This window comes from Jaculus jaculus, chromosome 1 (genome assembly GCF_020740685.1).
Source record: "Jaculus jaculus isolate mJacJac1 chromosome 1, mJacJac1.mat.Y.cur, whole genome shotgun sequence".
NCBI classification, from domain to species: domain Eukaryota; kingdom Metazoa; phylum Chordata; class Mammalia; order Rodentia; family Dipodidae; genus Jaculus; species Jaculus jaculus.
In genome coordinates this window covers 6,795,978-6,814,345 of record NC_059102.1, presented here as the reverse complement: position 1 = coordinate 6,814,345, position 18,368 = coordinate 6,795,978, and the positions used below count along the sequence as shown (strand labels likewise).

Genomic DNA, 18,368 nt, shown 5'->3' with positions numbered 1-18,368 from the left:
GTAAGATCACAGTGCCCCCGGGCAGAGGTTCTCCACCCTGCAGAGGGAGGAAGAGAGCTCTCAAAATAGGCTTTTTCTTGGGCAGCTATGAACCCAAGGGTGTGTACTTTGAGAGAGCTTGAGCCACGTCAGGGAGGAAACGCTAGGATAACTAAGTCCAGCATGCACTAGGAGCCTACTGAGAACACTGAGTAAAATTCAAGCTCTCCTCTGGGATTTGTTTTTTTTTTTTAAAAAAAGATCTACTTTTATTTATTTACGAGAGAGAGCACGCGTGAGAGTGATTGAGTAAGCGGGAGGGAGAGAATGGGCACGCCAGGGCCTCTAGCCACTGCAAATAAACTCCAGATGCATGTGCCACCATGTGCATCTGGCTTACGTGGGACCTGGAAAATCGGACCTGGGTCCTTAGGCTTTGCAGGCATGCGCCTTAACTGCTAAGTCATCTCTCCAGCCCGAGTTTGGGCTTTTAAACTTCAGAAGCTGTCTGGGGGCCAGGTGAGGCAGGCGGAGGCGAAATAGGGGATCCATGCATGAAGTCACTAGCCATGCCATGGGCACCTCCCTAAGGTGTTAGGACTACTGACTTTCCTAGTTCTGTGCAGCAGGGACGGCCGCATGCCATGCGTGGGTTTTCTGGGACTCTGCTGTGCCACCTTGTGCTAACTGCTTCAACTTTGTGTTTGTTTAGGGTGGTACAGAGGTTACACCTTAAGGAAAAAGTCTAAGAAGGTAAGTCCTCTTTATTAAACACACCACATGCCCTTTCATAAATCAGGCTGTGAGAGGAAATCAATTCCATCTCATTTATGTCTAAGAGTTTTACTTACATCTCTCTTTCTCTGTATTTAACAAATGTATTGACCGAAATGTGAACGACCTTGGATTGTTTTCTTCTGAACAAGATGTGTCCATAGAATTATAGCTTTGACTGGCTGTGGTGGTACATGCTTGTAACCCTAGAGGCAGAGGCAGGAGGATTACAGTTAGGTTGACGTGAACCTAGTCTGCCTACTGAGATCCTATCTCAAAATAACAACAAAAGGAAAACAGAAAGAATGAAAAGAAGAAGTAAGTTCCTGCCTAGTGGCTTAGTTCTGTGGTTGATTTTCTGAGTTGGGACATGACCCAGGCCTGTAGTCATAAAAGGGACAGTTCTTTTTGTCCTGATAGATTTGTCTATCTTGTTTAGGCATATGTGTGTAAGAAATGAGTTGAGACTTCAGAAAAATAAAACAAATTAGATTTACTTTTGCTGAATTAATAAGTCTGCATAGGTCATACATGCCCATTTCCCTTTTCCTTATGATAATTTTCCAATTGCCCAAGTACACTGGTGACCCCCCCCCCGGCCCCTGAAAAACAACAATAACCAACCGTGCTTTTCTAGGGATGTTTCCACGTATGGATCTCTGGATATAGAAAGCAAACATGTAATTGCATCTCAGATACGGTGGGATGCTCCCCTCCTGCACTCTGCGTGGCTTCCACGTCCCTCTGTTTGCGAAACCTCATTGTGACTCCCCCGTCATTGTGTGATGCCCCGACTTGGGGTCGTGTCCCTGCCAAGTGGTGGTTAGGTTGTCCGCGGTAACGCATACGTTTTAACACCCGATGATGCTTGACGCATGGCTCTTTTCGCTTCTCCTAATTTGCCTCTTCTTACCTCTGCGTTGGGCTGGGCTTGCTGTTGTGCTTGTGAGCCTGTAACGAGGCTTTGGAAGCTCAGCTCCGGTGCCAGCTTCTCCTCTACCTTCTCAGAGGCCGGTGTCAGGCTGAGCCTGCGAGGCTGTGAAACTAAATGGTCTCTCATGGTTGTCCCAAGGCAGCGTCCCTTATGGGAGTGTCCAATTGAGCGAGTCACCTGAGAGAGCTGGTGGCAGTGGTGAGGAGACCCCCAGGTTGGAGCAAGGCCATCGCTGAGCTCAGACTGGTTTACACAGTTCACTCAGAGTCCTGAAGCTTTGGAGTCTGGGTAAGATGGATTTCAATTGGTGTAAGGTAGAATTGGCTTGTCCAAGGAAAATTCTCTTTTTGACTTGATCCCCCTCCCTCCCCCCCCGCCACATGCTTTTCAGGTTTTTCCTATATAAAATTATATATTATAAAATTATATATAATATTATATATTATAAAATTATAAATTATATTATATATATATATTATATATTATATATTATAAAATTACTAATCATATGATTACTGCATGATGGCATCTCTTTGGCTGATTACAAAATTGCCTTTCCAAGCGCTGCACTTTCAGCATATGCAAACTAATTGGAAACTTTAGTAACCAAAAAGTTAGGGTTGTGGACTAACATCCCTCCCTTCTCTACCCCTCCACAGGACCCTGTTTTCTCAGGCAGCTGTCTGCTTCTCATTGCTGTTTATTTACTATCTGATGCCATCTTCCCCATCTGGGCACCCGCTAACTCCCCCTCTTTAACAGTGCAACCTCCTGCCCTGCACCAGGGTGCCAGGGCTTGTGTCTTTCCCCTGCACAGGAAAGGGATGTGGCTATTTTCCATCTGGAATCTTCACTGGAAGAGGTTGTGGTGAGGTTCTGGTTTTACAAGGGGCTCCCCAAGCAGAAGCCAGACAGGGCATGGCTTTTAGCAGCCTTGCCCATTAAATGTGTATAAGCACTTAATAAACATTCATAAATATTTACAAATGTGCCGTTTAATGGGCAGTTGCTCATATCAGACCTCCAGGCCTGTTGAGTCTCATCCTGCCATGTTTCCGCCCCTGGTTTCATGGTGCTGAGTGGTGAGGCAGGAGGATTTGCTGCCTGTGGACTTGGCAGGAATGGAGTGTGTTTCAGTTACTTTCTTATTGCTGGGACAAAATACCGAAATCAGAAGCAGCTTCTGTAAGGGAAATGGTTTAATGTGGCTTACAGTTCCAGAGGGAATAGTCCATCATGGCAGAAAAGTTATGGCAGGAGCAGGAAGCTGGTCACACCATCACGTCGGCAGGGAGGAAACAGAGGGGGGGCCAGCAACGAGAGGGGGCGGCTGAAAACCTCCTCCAGTGACACACTTCACCAGCAAGGCTTCTCTCCTAACGGCCCCACAACTTTCACAGATAGCACCTCTTTGTTGGTGACCAAGTGTTCAAGCACACGAGGCTTTGGAGAGAGGGTCATTTTCTATTCAGGCCACCACAGAATAGCTTGTATGTTGTCTTAACACCATCTAAGTGCATACATGTGAATATCACCAAGTGTTCTCCCATGTGGACCTGCAGGGAATCTCCTTGTTCAGCCTCTGACTTCTGGCCTCACTCTCCCTTCTTTGCCATAATGTTGCTTCACATGAAGTTTAGGATGCTTTCCTGGGGGCCTTCTGTGAGTTCCATCCTGTCCATGCAAGATGGTAGTCTGCTTTCTCCATCTCTCGTGTAGATCCTTAGGGTCCATGCCTGGGGAACTCAGTCAGAAGCTTTTCTTCCCACCGTAGGTGCCTTGAAGCTTCCAGGTGCTTCGTGGATGTCAGCTCTGTGCACTACTGGTCATTGGCTTGTGTCACCCAAGACTCCAGCCCATGGCCCCATGTATGCCTTTCCTGTGTGCAGCCGAGCTTCACGGCATGATCTGTGGCCAGACGCTTGGTGATCAATGGTTAAGACGACGTTTGATGTTAGTCTTGTCATTTTGTAAGGGGAGCACTGTCAGAGTTCCTCATCAGAAATTTTTTTGGGGGGCACCAGTTGTCCCTGGATGTGCCTATGTCAAGGTCAGCATTAGAAGCAAGGGGCAACCTGGGACGTTTGCTGTCACTTTGTAGATTTGTTCTATAAACACCTTGTCTCTGCTTTCTCATAAGACATCTGCTCACTCTGAGATATAGTCCGATTGAGTTTCTATCTTGTACTTGTTGCTTTCTTTGGTGCTTAGCAGAAGACATGCAAAATTAATGGTGACCTGTCCACCTTGTCCTCATCTTTTGGGGGCTGTTGTTTTATTTGCATCAGTGTTAACATTGATAATAAAAACTGTATTTTTTTCTTCCTTCAAAGGGCATATTTCCTGCTTCATATATTCATCTTAAAGAAGCGATAGTTGAAGGAAAAGGGTGAGTCTGGTCTGATGTTTAAATGCAGAATTGAAGTGATAATGTGCAGTATGGCTGCCTGGTATATGCCAGGGTAATGCTGGCATTAAGAGAATAGCTCTGCTTGACCATCATAGTGCCAGAGCATTGAGGGAGGGAAGGCTTTGGACTCAGCATTGTGCAGGGCGTGGCTGTGGCCCTCCCGGAGTCCCAGGTCAGCCCTGCAGCTTCTTCTCGAAGTCCTTCTTCTCGAACCCGAGGTTGATTTAGGGAGTGTTGACTTTCTCCCCATGCCCCTCCCTGGCTCCTGACGCCATGTTTCTAGAAACCATAGCAGGCTGTGATACTAATGGATTATCGGGGAAGCAACAGTTGTTAAATTGAGACATGCATAAATTTATATCACGTCTCATTATGATATATGTTTCCTGGGGTTCATCAAGTTGATGTATAAGATTGTTAAAAGGACATCAGTGATACAAGAACCCATTTGGCGAGAATGCCCAATGAATAGCCAGGTGTGAACTTGGAAGACAGAGCGTTCAAATGTTTTCTTTTTTGGTCTCTGCCTCATCTTCACACTCAGTTAAATATGTAAATTATAAAATTACTAATCATATGATTACTGCATGATGGCATCTCTTTGGCTGATTACAAAATTGCCTTTCCAAGCGCTGCACTTTCGGCATATGCAAAGCAGCGCACGGGGTTCTGTGTTTCCACGCTGCGTAACTACAATGAAGGAAGTGGTCTAGAGGCACGAATGGTGTTGACCTGCAGTGCGGTATTTTTCAGACAGATGAAATGTTTTGTATGCAAAGTTCTCAGAGAAAAAAAAAAAAATCTGAAACTTTCACTCTCTTATAGACATTATTGAATAAATTGTCCATTTTAATATTTTTATACATGCCAGCTTGTATATGTTTAGTATTTTTTCAAAAACATTCTGAACTACAGAAAAGAATGCATTATACATCCATGTATATGTATGTAAATGTACATGTAATATATCCATATATATGGATGTATATGTATATAATATAACATATACAAAAGCTGAGGTAGCATATATGTGTGTATGCATATGTATATATATGTTTATGGCATTGCAAAGCATAGTAATAAAGCAAGCATGAAACTGTCTTAATTCTTAGTAAGTTTTGGGCTCCTGGCCATTGCTCCCCATGCTGGTTTTCTGACCTTGACCTCTGCTCCCATGCAAGCTGGCTGCCCAGCATTTCCCTCCCATGAGGGCTCTTCTGCCCATGCACCTGACAGGTGACTTTCCTCTGTGCCTGCCTCCTTCCTTGACACCGGTTCTCCCTTCTTCCCTGGACCTTCTCTCTGGCAGTTGCTGACTGAGGTGATCCTTCATTGCGCCCACGTCTGCTGTCCAGGTTCATTCTCATCTTCCCTCTCATCTCTGTCTTTCTCAACCTCTTCTTTCTTTTTGAATGCTGTCTCTTCCACATTCTGTCTTCCTCTCTCACCTCATGTCTCTCATCTCTGCGGACATGGGCCTTCTTTCACTTAGACAACCTCGGTGACTGCTCCTTGCAATTGTTGGTCTGCCCCTCCTCTCTGCTGACCAGCGATGGTGCTGCGCATTTCCTGGCATTGCGGTGCTGCCGCCGTTGCCGCTGGTCCTGAAGAAGCCCCCACCCCCCACCCCATGGTCCTGTTTTACTGTGCTGGGGCTTCACCTCTTCCCTCCCACACACTGATGCTCAGGCTGGGAAGTTTCTCTGGAGCTCATCCCTTATGGCCTGGCCTTTGTTGCTCCCACATCTGAGTTGGTCTTTCTGGACTCCTGACCTTTCTCTGGACATTAGGTTCAACTGGACAGGTCCAGTGCTGAGCGGGTTCCACCTTCCAGGCTTGATGCACACCTCTAATCCAGGACTTAGGAGGTGGGGGCAAGAGGATTAGTAGTTGAAGATCATCACTGGTCGCACAGCATAATGAGTTGGTGGCCAGCCTGGGCTATACCAGGCCCTTCTCAGCTCCTCCCACAAAACCTTCACTCACTGTTGACAGCTCAGTGCTTGCTCTTCTCCACTCACTCTCAAAAAAGTATTTTTAATTGATAAATAAAAGTTGTAGGGCTGGGGGGATGACTAGTGGGTAAGTTTCCACTGCATACCGTGAATGCCCTAGTTCAGAACTCCAGAGCCCACGTGGAAATCTGAAGCTGTGGTGAGCTTCTGTAATCCCCTCAAGCCTGACAGCAAGATGAAAAGAAGAGACAGGAGGGCTTTCTGGATGGCCACGGACCAGCTAGTCTGGCCAGTGCAGTAGTGAGCAAGGAATAAGAACCCTGTCTGCAATGAGGTGCAAGGTGAGGGCTGACACATGCAAATTACTCTTTCACCTCTCCACGCATGCCTGTGGACACACACACACTCACTCACTCACCACAAAGTATATGTTTCATGAGCTGGGCTGGCTGGCGCACACCTTTCATCCCAACACTCGGGAGGCAGAGGTAGGAGGATCACTGTGAGTTTGAGGCCAGCCGAGACTATATAGAGAATTCCAGGTCAGCCTGGGCTACCATGAGACCCTGCCTGACAAAACCAAAAAAAAAAAAAAAAAAAAGCAAGAAAACAAAAGTATATGCATTTATGCTTCATAATGTAATGTTTTAAAATACATACATGTTTTAGAGTGGCTAAGTCAAGCCAGTTAATACAATGTGATTATGTGAGACTACCTGATAGCTACTTACCTGCAGTGAGAACCCTTACAATCTAGTCTTGTAGCTACCCACAAGTGTTCCATGTGTTGACAGTAACTGCAGTTACCACGTAGGAGACTCGAGTTCTTGCGTGACCTGCTCCTGCCTCACAGAAATGTGTCCTTCCTCAGCACTCCGCAGCTCCCAGAGTCCCCACCACGCCTCCTCTACCCGGCTAGGACTCTGCCTCCGTCCTGTGGTCTCCTGGCAGCAGATCAGGCTTTTCTGGGGCTGCACTTTCTTCATCCCTGGCAGGCGCAGCAAGGTCATACTCTACTGTCCACTGGCACGCCAGTGTTGGGGGACAGACTGACTGTAGAAAGGGAGCGAGGTGAGCAGGAGCTGAGCCTGGCTCTCCCCCTCCACGCAGACACATTGGCCTGCACTCAGCCCCTGCTCCGGCAGCAGTGAGCAGAGGCCTTCACCACACTCAGCACCACTCGGGATCTGCATTCTCACAGTGCCACCAGGGAATGATTCGTCCTGCAGGCTTTGCAGGACCCCCTGTGTGCATCAGCACCCTTACCGGGAAGCCTGTGGGTGGTTTTAACAGTCAGTGGACATGGGTGATACCCCGTGGTTGGAGTCCTTAGCAGCAGTGTGTTTACTGTCTTGGGGGCTGATTGCTGCAGCCTTCCTGAGACATTGCCTCGACTTCCCCACAGTGACCCACATTCTTTTAGGGACTGTGCTTTCTTGATTTGAGAGCCACCGAAGGGCTCAACTCCAATGAAGAGCAAAGTCCCAGTCCCTCCCTCTGGTCTGGGTCCCATGTAGGGTGACTTGTAATAACTGTGGCTCTTCCACACTGGCTGGTTCCTGGTCTCTTCAGGACACAAAGAACATCTGGGGTCAGGTAGCCTAACAACACAAGCTGTGGCTTCAGTCTCTTGCCCAGTGACTTGAAGACTTCATCAGATTAGCCGTGACTGACCCAGAACACTGACCCCAAACAGTGATTGATTTGATTACAAAGAAAGAAAGAAAGAAAGAAAGAAAGAAAGAAAGAAAGAAAGAAAGACCCCCGAACAATCCAGAGAGACCAAGAATTTATCCCAAGTCAAAGGTGACCTCTTCAGGGTTGCAGGACCAGGTTAGAAAGTAGGTAGGTTGGACCCAGTCATGTATCCACAGACACTTAAGAGCTGTGACCCCAGTCACATTTTGCCAAGGATAATGGCTTCTGGCATTATCATCTAATGGGTTTTATGCATGATAAAAATATAAAAGGAATCTTAGCCCAAACCTGCATTTTAATGCCACACACAGACTGGTTATGATTTATGGCATCTCTGAGACAGATGGGTGTACATCTTACGAATAGTCTCTGATGTTCTGAACACTTTCAGGGCTGCCACATGCCCCTCTGTCCCCTGCTACATAAGGTGGAAGGCTTTCTACCCACAGGATAATGTGTGGGCATTTTCAAGCTCTGTTCAAATTTCACCTGTCAGTCCTAGAGAGGTGTGTTTATGCATGTGAATACAATCCTATTTGTATATGTTCCGCATTTGCTTCACCACTGCACTCTCCGACCCCATGGGGAGTTGCGCAGGGGCAGCCCATGTGGCTGGTGGAGCTGTGGGATCAGCTGCTGCTTTCTCAATTCATCGCAGGCAACATGAGACTGTCATCCCAGGTGACCTCCCCCTCATACAGGAAGTCACCACCACGCTGCGAGAGTGGTCCACCATCTGGAGACAGCTCTACGTGGTAAGAAAACGGGACGCTTGGAGCTTGGAAAGACCGAGTGCTGTTCCTGCCCTTGCAGTACCTATGGCTGTTTTCCCTTCCCCAGGGAACTAGGAGAGGAGAGCTTATGGGATGAGGCCCTGCTTGGCAAGGACAGGGGAAATCTTGAGGCCATTAGACCATCTTCAGTGGGGGCCTTCTTCCTTGGCCCGTGTTGTGTTGGGTATAGTGCACTCTCTGTTACGAGTGAGGCATGCTGCAGTGGAACTTGGCTTGAGCTCCTTGCTTTTTCTTGCACAAGGGGCCTGTAGCTGATTTCAGACTCTCCTAGGAAAGCATTTCGTGTCATTGTCACTGTAGGGCACATACGGTGCACATGGGAACCATCTTTAGCTGGGTGTGGTGGCTGACACCTTCATTCCCAGCACTCCAGGGAGGCTGAAGTAGGAAGATCTTGGTGAGTTTGAGACCAGTTTGGGCTACAGAGTGAGCTCCAGGTCAGCTCAAATCAAATCAAATCAGATCAAGTCAATTCAACTTTTAATAAACAGTAGCTTATTTATGAAGACTTAGAAGGGGTGATTGTTATTTATTTATTTAGCTATTGACTACTTATAAATCATGATCTTTATAGTCTGAGGAAAATGATGAGGTCCTCTAGATTTCTCTGTGGCAGGGTAAGGAGTATGTTACATCCTGGCTAGGTGAGCGGTTGTCCAGTTCTGGACATGGCGGACATCTTATTAATGTGGAGTCTTATTAATGATGAAGCCCTGACGTCTTCTATTTCTTATTCCCTCAGGGTGTTTCTTTGCACATTTCAGAAGATTACCTTTTGTTAAGCCCGTATTTCTATTCGGAGTGTTGATTTCTTCTATGCTAATGTTATTATCACAGGCAAGGCGGCTGGAAGGAAGGCAGGGCGTTAATTTCTCGAGAACACAGAAAACTTCCTTAGGTCTCGCAGCTGCTCATTGGGCAAACTGTTTGTGATCATATAGTGGCTTCCTGTAAATGCACAGTAATAAGCACTTGCAGTAATTGTTCATCAGACATACTCCAAAACCTAAAAACGTAAAGTTAGCCATGAATGTTTTGTGTAAATCTGAGCAATTTCATAGTCAGTATTTCATGTTCAACTTAGCAATTTTTAAACCAAAATATGGCAGTCAAGCAAGCAGGAGTTGTTGACTGGTCTGTGAATGGACAGGGTTTCAGCCCTGCTGTCCTGAGTGGGCCTTGGTCACCATTGCCTGCTTTCTCTCTGTGAACCGTAAATTTCCTTTTGATGGTGGAGACTAAGAGGCTTAAGCAACGCCCATGCTCTGGTTCATGTCAGGAGCTCTAGACCTGCCCAAGGCTCAAAGTCCGTCTTCTTTCCTCAGTCCTCGGTGCTGGAGAATGTGGGATGCAGTCTTGGCTGTCAGGCATTGCCTCTTACTCTTTCCATTTTTAGTGTCTAATAGGAGCCCCGTTCTATAAAATATGTTCCAATTGGCGCTGAAGTTTCTTCTGTATTTGGGATTCGCTGACTCCTGGGATACTGTACGCGTACCTGCACACGGAAAGGGCTAGCCCTTTGACGTGATCTCCACTGTTCGATTTTCTACTGTAAGCCTCACGGTTGCCTTGTTGCTTATTTCCCCTGTGCAGCAAGATAATAGGGAGATGTTCCGAAGTGTGCGGCACATGATCTATGACCTGATTGAGTGGCGCTCACAGATCCTTTCTGGAACTCTGCCCCAGGATGAGCTCAAAGAGCTGAAGAAGAAGGTCACAGCCAAAATTGATTATGGAAACAGGTTTGTTTATCTGAAAGATGATTTCATGCTTAAATTACCCAATATAATAGCATAATCATAAGCCTGGAGGACATCACAGTTGCATTTTATTAAAAACCAAATTTCTAACATCAAAATAATAGCATGGTTTAGATTTTGAAAGGGATGACATGTTTTCTATTGGATCAGAAAATTGGAGGTTTACTGAATGACCTTGAAACCTGGTCCCAGTGTTCCAAGTGATGGAGTCACAGACGTAGGGCGGGGCAGCCTGTCACTTTCTTTGTCCTGGGGGACCCACAGTGGTCCCTGACGAGCAGATTTTGCTTTCTGCTCACAGCACTGACGCTGAGTCCAGACCTGCCGTGCTGGTGACGAGCTGTAGGTCTTCCAGTTCTGAGTCCTGACTAGATGTCAGAAGTCATCATGAAGCGTGTCCCCACGGTAGGCGTGCCTGATTGAAGACAAAGCACAGACCTTTTAAGCTGGAATTAAGATAAAGAAAAGAAATAGTTGAGGTTTGCAAGGATGTGTCTTGCCTAAGTTCTCATCTGCGGGTGGCTCCCAGCTTGGTCTACTCACATGGCTTTACTGACAGCATGCCCATCCCCCAGAAAGCCTGTTCTGGTGTTGGCATTCCGCCACATCTGCATCTAGAACGAGACCATGTTGTTTGCCACCTGGTCACTATTTGATTGTTCCTTTGATGTCAGAGCTGCAAGGAGCCTTGGAAGTAATCTGATCATGTGCTCTCCAAATATCCTTCTATCAGAATCACCCGGGGGAGGTTTCAAAACATAGATTCCTGAATCTACTCCTTAGATTCCAAGTCTAATGTCTACCACCCCCCATTTTTATGTCCTGTAAATATGGCAGTGAGAGGAGGGAAGACCTGCCTTTATTCCATCAGGTTGGAGGTGCCCCACTGAACTGAGGGACTCGTTTAAAGTGTGAAAATGTTTCTGAAGTCACAGTCCTGTGCGCAGCTTGCAGAGTTAGGCTTGGGAAAGGTTTGCATTAGATTGTTGTGGGAAGTGTTAGCTAGGATTTTTTTTTAATACAGTACAGGAAATTTCACTTCTAGGATATTAGATAATGTTGTTGTGAAACCTTTTATAAGCTTTCGTGTGAAAAAGAGCAAACTTTTGGAGCTTTGATTTTGTTTTCTATGGGAGTATTGTATTTTGAACTTAGTTCTGAGACCACCTGCTTGCTTTGGCTGTAGGTAGCTACTTAAGTCCATTATGCTGTGGAACAATCTAGTTAAGAAAAAATGTGTTTCCAAATGCAGTTCACCACTTGGATAGGAAGTAGAATGCTGAGCAGGACAGCATTTTGCTTGAGGGCTTCTGCTGCGGCGTCCAGGTTTGCTCGAGACCCTGTGCTTGCCTTCCCACTTCCTCCTTTTGAAAGCAAATAATATAAAAAAATTGACAGCGTAGAATGTTTGATTTAATGTGCTGGCTTCATAAGAAGCTGGTGTCTTGTGTCTTTTTCATCATTACTTAGCTATTTTTACTTTTTTATTATTTTGGGGAGAGGTACCCAGGGAGCCTTTTAAAATATGTTGCAGGTCATGGACTTCCTGTCTACAAAGATGGCCATATGTAATCCACATGCAGGGACACATGTGCACACACTCACACACATACGGACGCGCTGGCGTGAGCGAGGGGGCTTATTCTGTGCGGCCTGCAGGACCTTGTGGCTGCGTCTCGGGACCATGTGCTGTGTGGCTGGAGCGTGAGGGAGCTCGCGCAGTCCTCACCGCGCCTGCTCTGGGCGCACACCCCTGGTGTGTGCCGCAACAGTGCTGTCCACGCAGACCGTGTGGACTCCTGGAGCAGGGCCACGGCTGAGATGAGTGCTCACATTTGAGAAGGAACCACTGTGCTTTATTAGTGAAACACGTAGACACCCGGTGAGACCCTGCAAGGCTTTCTGACTGCGCATGCAGGTGGACAGAGCGCACATAGTGTGCAGTGGTCCGAGGGATGCTCTGTGTACACATCCTGGAGTGATTACCCCGCACAACTTACTTGGACTTTACATCTATCAACTGTTTTCATTGGAAGACAAAATCTCTATTGCAGTGCAAGTTAAAATTGAGTACTTTTACTTTTGAATTCTGACACACTTTGGGTTAAAGAGAGTGATTTCCTAGAAGTATGTTTCCTGATATTTGTGGATAGACCTATTTTATCTGCTCAGTGTCTGGGCTGACATTGGGGCAGGGAGCTCAAATCCTTGGCTTTTGTCCTTGATATTCTGAGTTTTCATCCTTCTAGAATTCTGGATTTGGATCTGGTGGTACGAGACGAAGACGGGAACATTTTGGACCCAGAGCTGACTAGCACAGTTAGTCTCTTCCGAGCTCATGAAGTAGCTTCCAAGCAAGTGGAGGAGAGGTTACAGGAAGAAAAAGTGAGTTCACCCCTCTACTGTGGACTGCATTTCTCAGCATCTGCTTGTAACGTCACTAAGATTTTCAGGGAGGCCAGCCTCAGCACTTAGAACCCCGCAGGGCAGAGGTGCCGTACGAATCGGGCAAGGATGAAGGAATGGAGCTGAGGGCTTTGCCAGGCTGTGGGCTGAGGGCAGAGAATTTCCTTCCCTAGGGTATGCAGGAAGCATTGTGCTCATCACAGAAAACAGGATCAACATGCCTTGATGGTTCTGTATGTCAAGTGGGACATAATAATGCAGTCTGCATTTTCTCTCTTATGGGGCAGAGTGACATATTCAAAGCTTAAATGCGGGTAGGGAACATAGGTCTCATCTTTTCATCTCCTGGTCCTGTAAGGCAATCATGTGTATAGTAGATATTCAAAAAGACATGACTTGATTGGTACATTATCTGTCATAGCCTATGAATTCAGCAAGTAATGGAGGGGCATCTCCTACATGCTTGGTAAAGAGAAGATAGTGAAGAACTTGGCAGACTCGTTGGAGGGTTCATTCCAATGAGATAACCCAAAATCAAAACAAGCCGCCCACCTGGTAGCCATCGCTTCACTTTGTTGACAGGGCGTCTCCAAGCGCTGCAGCAGCCCCGAGGCCACCGCCGGGGTGCTGTGTGCTCCTCCGGACAGTTGTGTGCCTTGGGGCCCATAGCGAGGGTGCCGAGCCTGCATGAGCAGCCCGAAGCCAGCTGCTCGGCCCCTTTCCTGCTGGGTGGGGGGTAAGGAAGCAGACGCTGCGCGAGGGCTGCTCACGTTGGCCTCCTCCTGCCTTTGCAGTCCCAGAAGCAGAACCTGGACATGAACCGGCAGGCGAGATTCGCCGCCACCCCTTCCCTGGCCTTGTTTGTCAACCTCAAGAATGTCGTCTGTAAAATAGGAGAAGATGCTGAGGTCCTCATGTCCCTGTATGACCCCACGGAGTCCAAGTTCATCAGGTAGGCGGCTTCTTGATTGCAGTTGTTCCGTTTGTGCATTTCAGGACGAGGTGGCTGGCAGGAAGCTTCATAAAGGAGGAGGAGCTCTGCGGCCCGGGCTTGACACTGGCCTGGCAGCAGGAGCTCACGCGGGCAGACAGCAAGCAGGCGGGAGAGGAAGCACGAGTGGGCTGTCAACCTATGGGCCTGTCCCCGTGCCCCCCGAGATTCACTTCCCTAACTGGGCCTCACCTCCCGAAGTTTTCACAACTTCCCACTGCAGCCCCGCCAGGCGGACCCCCAGCGTTCTGCCACACGAGCGGGGGGTTGTATTTAAACCATGGCACAGCCTCTTGCTCGGAGACCTGGGGAGCGGGCAGTCCGGGCTGCCAGGCTCACCTGGGCAGCCGAGCTAGGAGCCGTTCCTGCTCAGTGTGATCCGGCCTGTGGGCTCTGGGCAGGGGGAGCCTTCCTTAGGGAGGTGGCTGCTCGCTCGCTTGGTTCCACTGGCAGCAGCCTCCATGTAGCAGTTTGAGGACTTAGCTGAAGGTTGAAATAATAGCCTTTCCCATGTTGTCCACAGCCTGCTTGTTTCCTGACCACCCGCCTCCCCCAACGTGCACTGAGTGTCACTTTCTCCCGTTGCAAGCTTTTGGTCCGTGAAGGTCACTTCTGTCCCTTTTGTCTTGTCGTGTTTAAGCTGATTGGCTCGAGTTCAGTGTGTGGCATAGCGTCGCCTGCCACATACAGGCTCACAATTAATATCTATTGAATGAAATCATTGTAAATCTATTGTTCTGATTTGACCTTCAAGATAAATTTCTCTTTGTCCAGATGAAAAGAAAAGAGGCTAAACTGTATGTGTCTCTGTGTGAAAACTGCCATCGCTGCACGTACACTGTTCAACATGTGAATACTTCACATATGAACGAAACAGAACAAACGGGAGAATTTATTCCTACTTCTGATAAGGATTTTATTTCTTCTTGATAGAAGATGCAGTTTGTATTGTTCAGCATATTTGGTTTATAGCAGACTTTGAATTAAATACACATTCCTCTGAATTCTGTGTACGTTTTTGTACCGCTGTCATTCTAAATTGATAAATAGGCTTTTCAGATAACAAACTTTGAAATGTCATTTGCAAGTGGTTCTGTTACATGTACAACTCACGCTGTCTGGAATGAAAACTTCTCAAGCTTTCTGTGTAGAGCAGGTTTAGTGATGGTCTCGCCGTGTGTACTGCTGATGTTTATAGACTCATGGATATGTGGAGAGCAGACTTTAGCTTCATGTATTTTTAATATTTATTTGTTTATTTGTTAAAAAGAGGAAGTAGGGGAGAGAGAGAAAGAATAAGAATGGGCATGCCAGGGCCTCTAGCCACTCTAAATGAACTCCAGACACATATGTCCCCTTGCACATCTGGCTAACATGGGTTCTAGGAATCAAGCCTGGGTCCTTTGGCTTTGCAAGCAAATACCTTAACTGCTAAGCCATCCCTCCAGCCCCATGGTTTTAATTATAAGGGCATAACGAGTACAAGCTATATTTGTAAATATTCATTTGTTTTTGTTTCCTCTTTTTTCAAGTGAAAACTACCTGGTTCGTTGGTCAAGTTCTGGATTACCTAAAGACATAGACAGATTACATAATCTTCGTGCTGTTTTCACAGTAAGTTCCTCATACACTTGTGGGTGCATCACTCCCTGCTCTCCAGGCTCTTTCCCGCGGCTCTCTGTGCCAGTGCATGGGGCCTTGGCTTGAGTGTAACAGGTGAGTCAGGGATCCCTAAAGCTCCTTCCAGAAGTCTCCCGAGCCTCCCCCTGCACCTAGAATCACCGTGACAAACAAAGAGTAGTCTGTTTTTGTGGAGTGCGCCCACTAACTTATGTTGTGAGCTCACTTAGTTCACTGTCAACTGCTATCTGCTCCTTTTGTCATGTGAAAAACATGAAACCACCGTAAGCTAGTCTGAGAATGACTGTCAATCCTCTTTTGTTCTTTCTGTCCTTTGCAGCTAGGTTGCATTAAGTCATGGTTAACATTAACTTATGGAAATTAATATTTCTAGGACCTCGGAAGCAAAGACCTGAAAAGGGAGAAAATTAGTTTCGTGTGTCAGATTGTCCGCGTGGGCCGCATGGAGCTGAGGGACAGCAACACGAGGAAGCTGACCTCGGGACTGCGGAGGCCTTTCGGCGTGGCAGGTAATCCCTTTTCCTCTTTCTCCTTGAGCGTTTCAGACTCTCACCTTCACCTTGAAGAAGAGCCACTGTTGCGTAGGGGCGGTGGGCAGCTTTGATGGGGAGGTGGGCCTTTCTCCAGAGAGAAGAGAAACATTCGTTCTCTTCAGTGGCGTTTCTGTGAGCCAACCTTTTCAGCTCAGGTTTGATTTGAAAGCAGATCCACATCTATTCCTGGGAGAGATCTAGATCTATTTCCCAATCTGTGGGGAATATAGCCAGACATTGGAGGGCTTGGTGACTGATTCAGGAGTGGGCATCTGCAGATGACTTAGATCTTGAGGCATGCCAGCAAGAGGGTGTGCCTAGCTGAACACAGGGCCTTGTTACCTTCCACATATTTATATTTTTATTTATTTTATTTATTTATTTGAGAGTGACAGACAGAGAAAGAGGCAGATAGAGAGAGACAGAGAATGGACGTGCCAGGGCTTCCAGTCACTGCAAAGGAACTCTAGACGCGTGCGCCCCTTTGTGCATCTGGCTAATGTGGGTCCTGGGGAATTGAGCCTCGAACCGGGGTCCTTAGGCTTCACAGGCGAATGCTTAACCGCTAAGCCATCTCTCCAGCCCACCTTCCAGGTCTTTGATTGCAGCTATGGCAGCAAGACACAAGTGAGAACCTAGCTATCTGTGTTGAAGGAAGATTAGTGTCCCCGGGAAGTTGTGACGTGATGGGGCTTCCAGTGGCGTTGTCTTTGCGCCTGACCTAAGGAAGTTTTCTCAGTGTCTTACTTCATGACCCAGCTCGCTGAAGCTGACTCTTGTTCTGTGATTTCTGGGAATCCCTCCTGGTTCCTTGTGTCCAGCTGTGTTTCTCACAGGGCAGTGATGGAGGACAGTCTTTCCTTCGACTGCTGGGAGCTCAGGCTCTCGGCTCGTTTCCTGCTTGTCAGTGAATTTACTTTCAGAGAAGGTGTAGGTTCAGAAAAAGTGGGGCAGTGCCTGCACTCCTGCTTTGCCCCTCCTTCATCAGCGTGCCCAGTTGTTACTTTTTTTTTACAGAAGGCAAACCTATTCCAGCCTCTCACCTTGCCTGGAGCCTACAGTTTGTGAATAATGTCACTTATCTGTTGTTAAAATATCACAGGCAATTCCTCACTCCGTTTGCCTCTGTGTAACTTTTGGGCTGTCTAGTGGCTCCTGTCATAGCTTTAGTGAAATGATACTGGTGAAGCGTTGCAGGAGTACTTGCTCTGTGACGCCCCTGGGTTATGTGCCTTTGAAGTTGTCTCCACCTTCATCCCCACGTACTTGACTAGGTCCCGTGAAGGTGTCCTATTCTCCCTTACCTGCAGTATCTGTTACACGTATGGTTGAGACTCCTGCAATCCTGTTCTCTTTCAGAAATCTTCCTTTCTCTTCCCCACCCAGATGACAGTTTTGGGGAAACATTTGACTTTTATCTCAGGTGTTTGGGGCTCCCTAAAGCAATCAGAGAAATCTCTGACATGATATGAGACTTGTGCTTCCTCCCCACGCTGTGGTTATTAGATCACCAGCGATCACGCTGATAAGTTGCATTTATTAAAGCAAACATGAGATCTAGCCGGAGGCGGGCAGTTTCTTCTTCATTTGATCAATATGGGAATTTTCCCAGGCTTCTTTGATACTTGTGATGTTTCAGGAAGTCCTAGGGAGTGACAGATGGGGAGGTTGGGCCACCGCTCCTTCCTCCTTCGCATGACTTTCTCTTGCTGTGGGTGCACACTTCCGCTTGTTTGGTAGGGTCGGGGGTTGAGTCCTGCTCCCCCAGCTCCTGGTTCACTCCAGGAGCTCCTTGAGCCCAGGCTGTATGCTGGGCATGGCCAGCAGCCCTGACCTAGTGCCCTGTTCCTCGGGGTCCCACGTGTGTTAGATCAGCAGGTTTGTGGGCCATTACCTAGTGCCTGGGGCCTGGTTGTCTGGCTGTGAGGTATCATTATCCAGTGCCTCCGTTTCTGCTGACTATGTGGGTGCTCTTTGAGACCCTAGTCCCTGTTTGGGCTGGTCTTTGGCGGCTCCCACATCTGTTTCGGGATCCTGGACTACAGGAAACCCAGCCCCCTGGCCTATTGTTGCCCAGAGTCTCCACAGCAGGGCATCTGTGTGGGCACCACTCTGCGAGGTAGAGCCTCCCCTGCTGAAGCTCCCATGTGAAAGGATGAAGAGCCTCTCGGGGCTCTCTGCTTCTGATGTCACGACGCACCGCATGGCTCCAGCATCTCTGGGCAGGGACTTGGATGCCTGGCCCTGGTGGGTGCTGTGGTACCATCCATCCCTGGTCCCAGCACAGGGCACTTACAGCCCCCCAGGAGGGTCAGTTTTCTAACACCGAGCTGGTGTTTCTGTAGTAAGGATTCTAGTTTTCCAGTTTCCACTGTCCGCTTTGAGACAGCGGGGCGGACCTCTCATGCTTTGGCCGTGTAGATTTTTTGTCAGGGTGCCCAGGCAGCAGCCCGCCCCTTCTTACATATAAACGTTAAGCATAACCGGGTACCC

At 47.7% G+C, this 18,368-nt stretch overlaps 1 protein-coding gene across 3 annotated transcripts in view; it reads left to right on the top strand.

Annotated features, from left to right (window-relative positions):
- Dock1 (dedicator of cytokinesis 1) overlaps nucleotides 1-18,368 on the top strand; it is a 561,057-nt gene that overhangs the window by 65,298 nt on the left and 477,391 nt on the right. For all 3 annotated transcript variants that reach the window (XM_045145312.1, XM_045145301.1, XM_045145308.1), the window contains exons 3-10: nucleotides 692-732; nucleotides 4,021-4,076; nucleotides 8,409-8,505; nucleotides 10,138-10,286; nucleotides 12,554-12,689; nucleotides 13,505-13,662; nucleotides 15,234-15,315; nucleotides 15,716-15,851. In XM_045145312.1, the coding sequence (XP_045001247.1) occupies nucleotides 692-732; nucleotides 4,021-4,076; nucleotides 8,409-8,505; nucleotides 10,138-10,286; nucleotides 12,554-12,689; nucleotides 13,505-13,662; nucleotides 15,234-15,315; nucleotides 15,716-15,851 (855 nt within the window). The remainder of the gene's footprint in view (nucleotides 1-691; nucleotides 733-4,020; nucleotides 4,077-8,408; nucleotides 8,506-10,137; nucleotides 10,287-12,553; nucleotides 12,690-13,504; nucleotides 13,663-15,233; nucleotides 15,316-15,715; nucleotides 15,852-18,368) is intronic.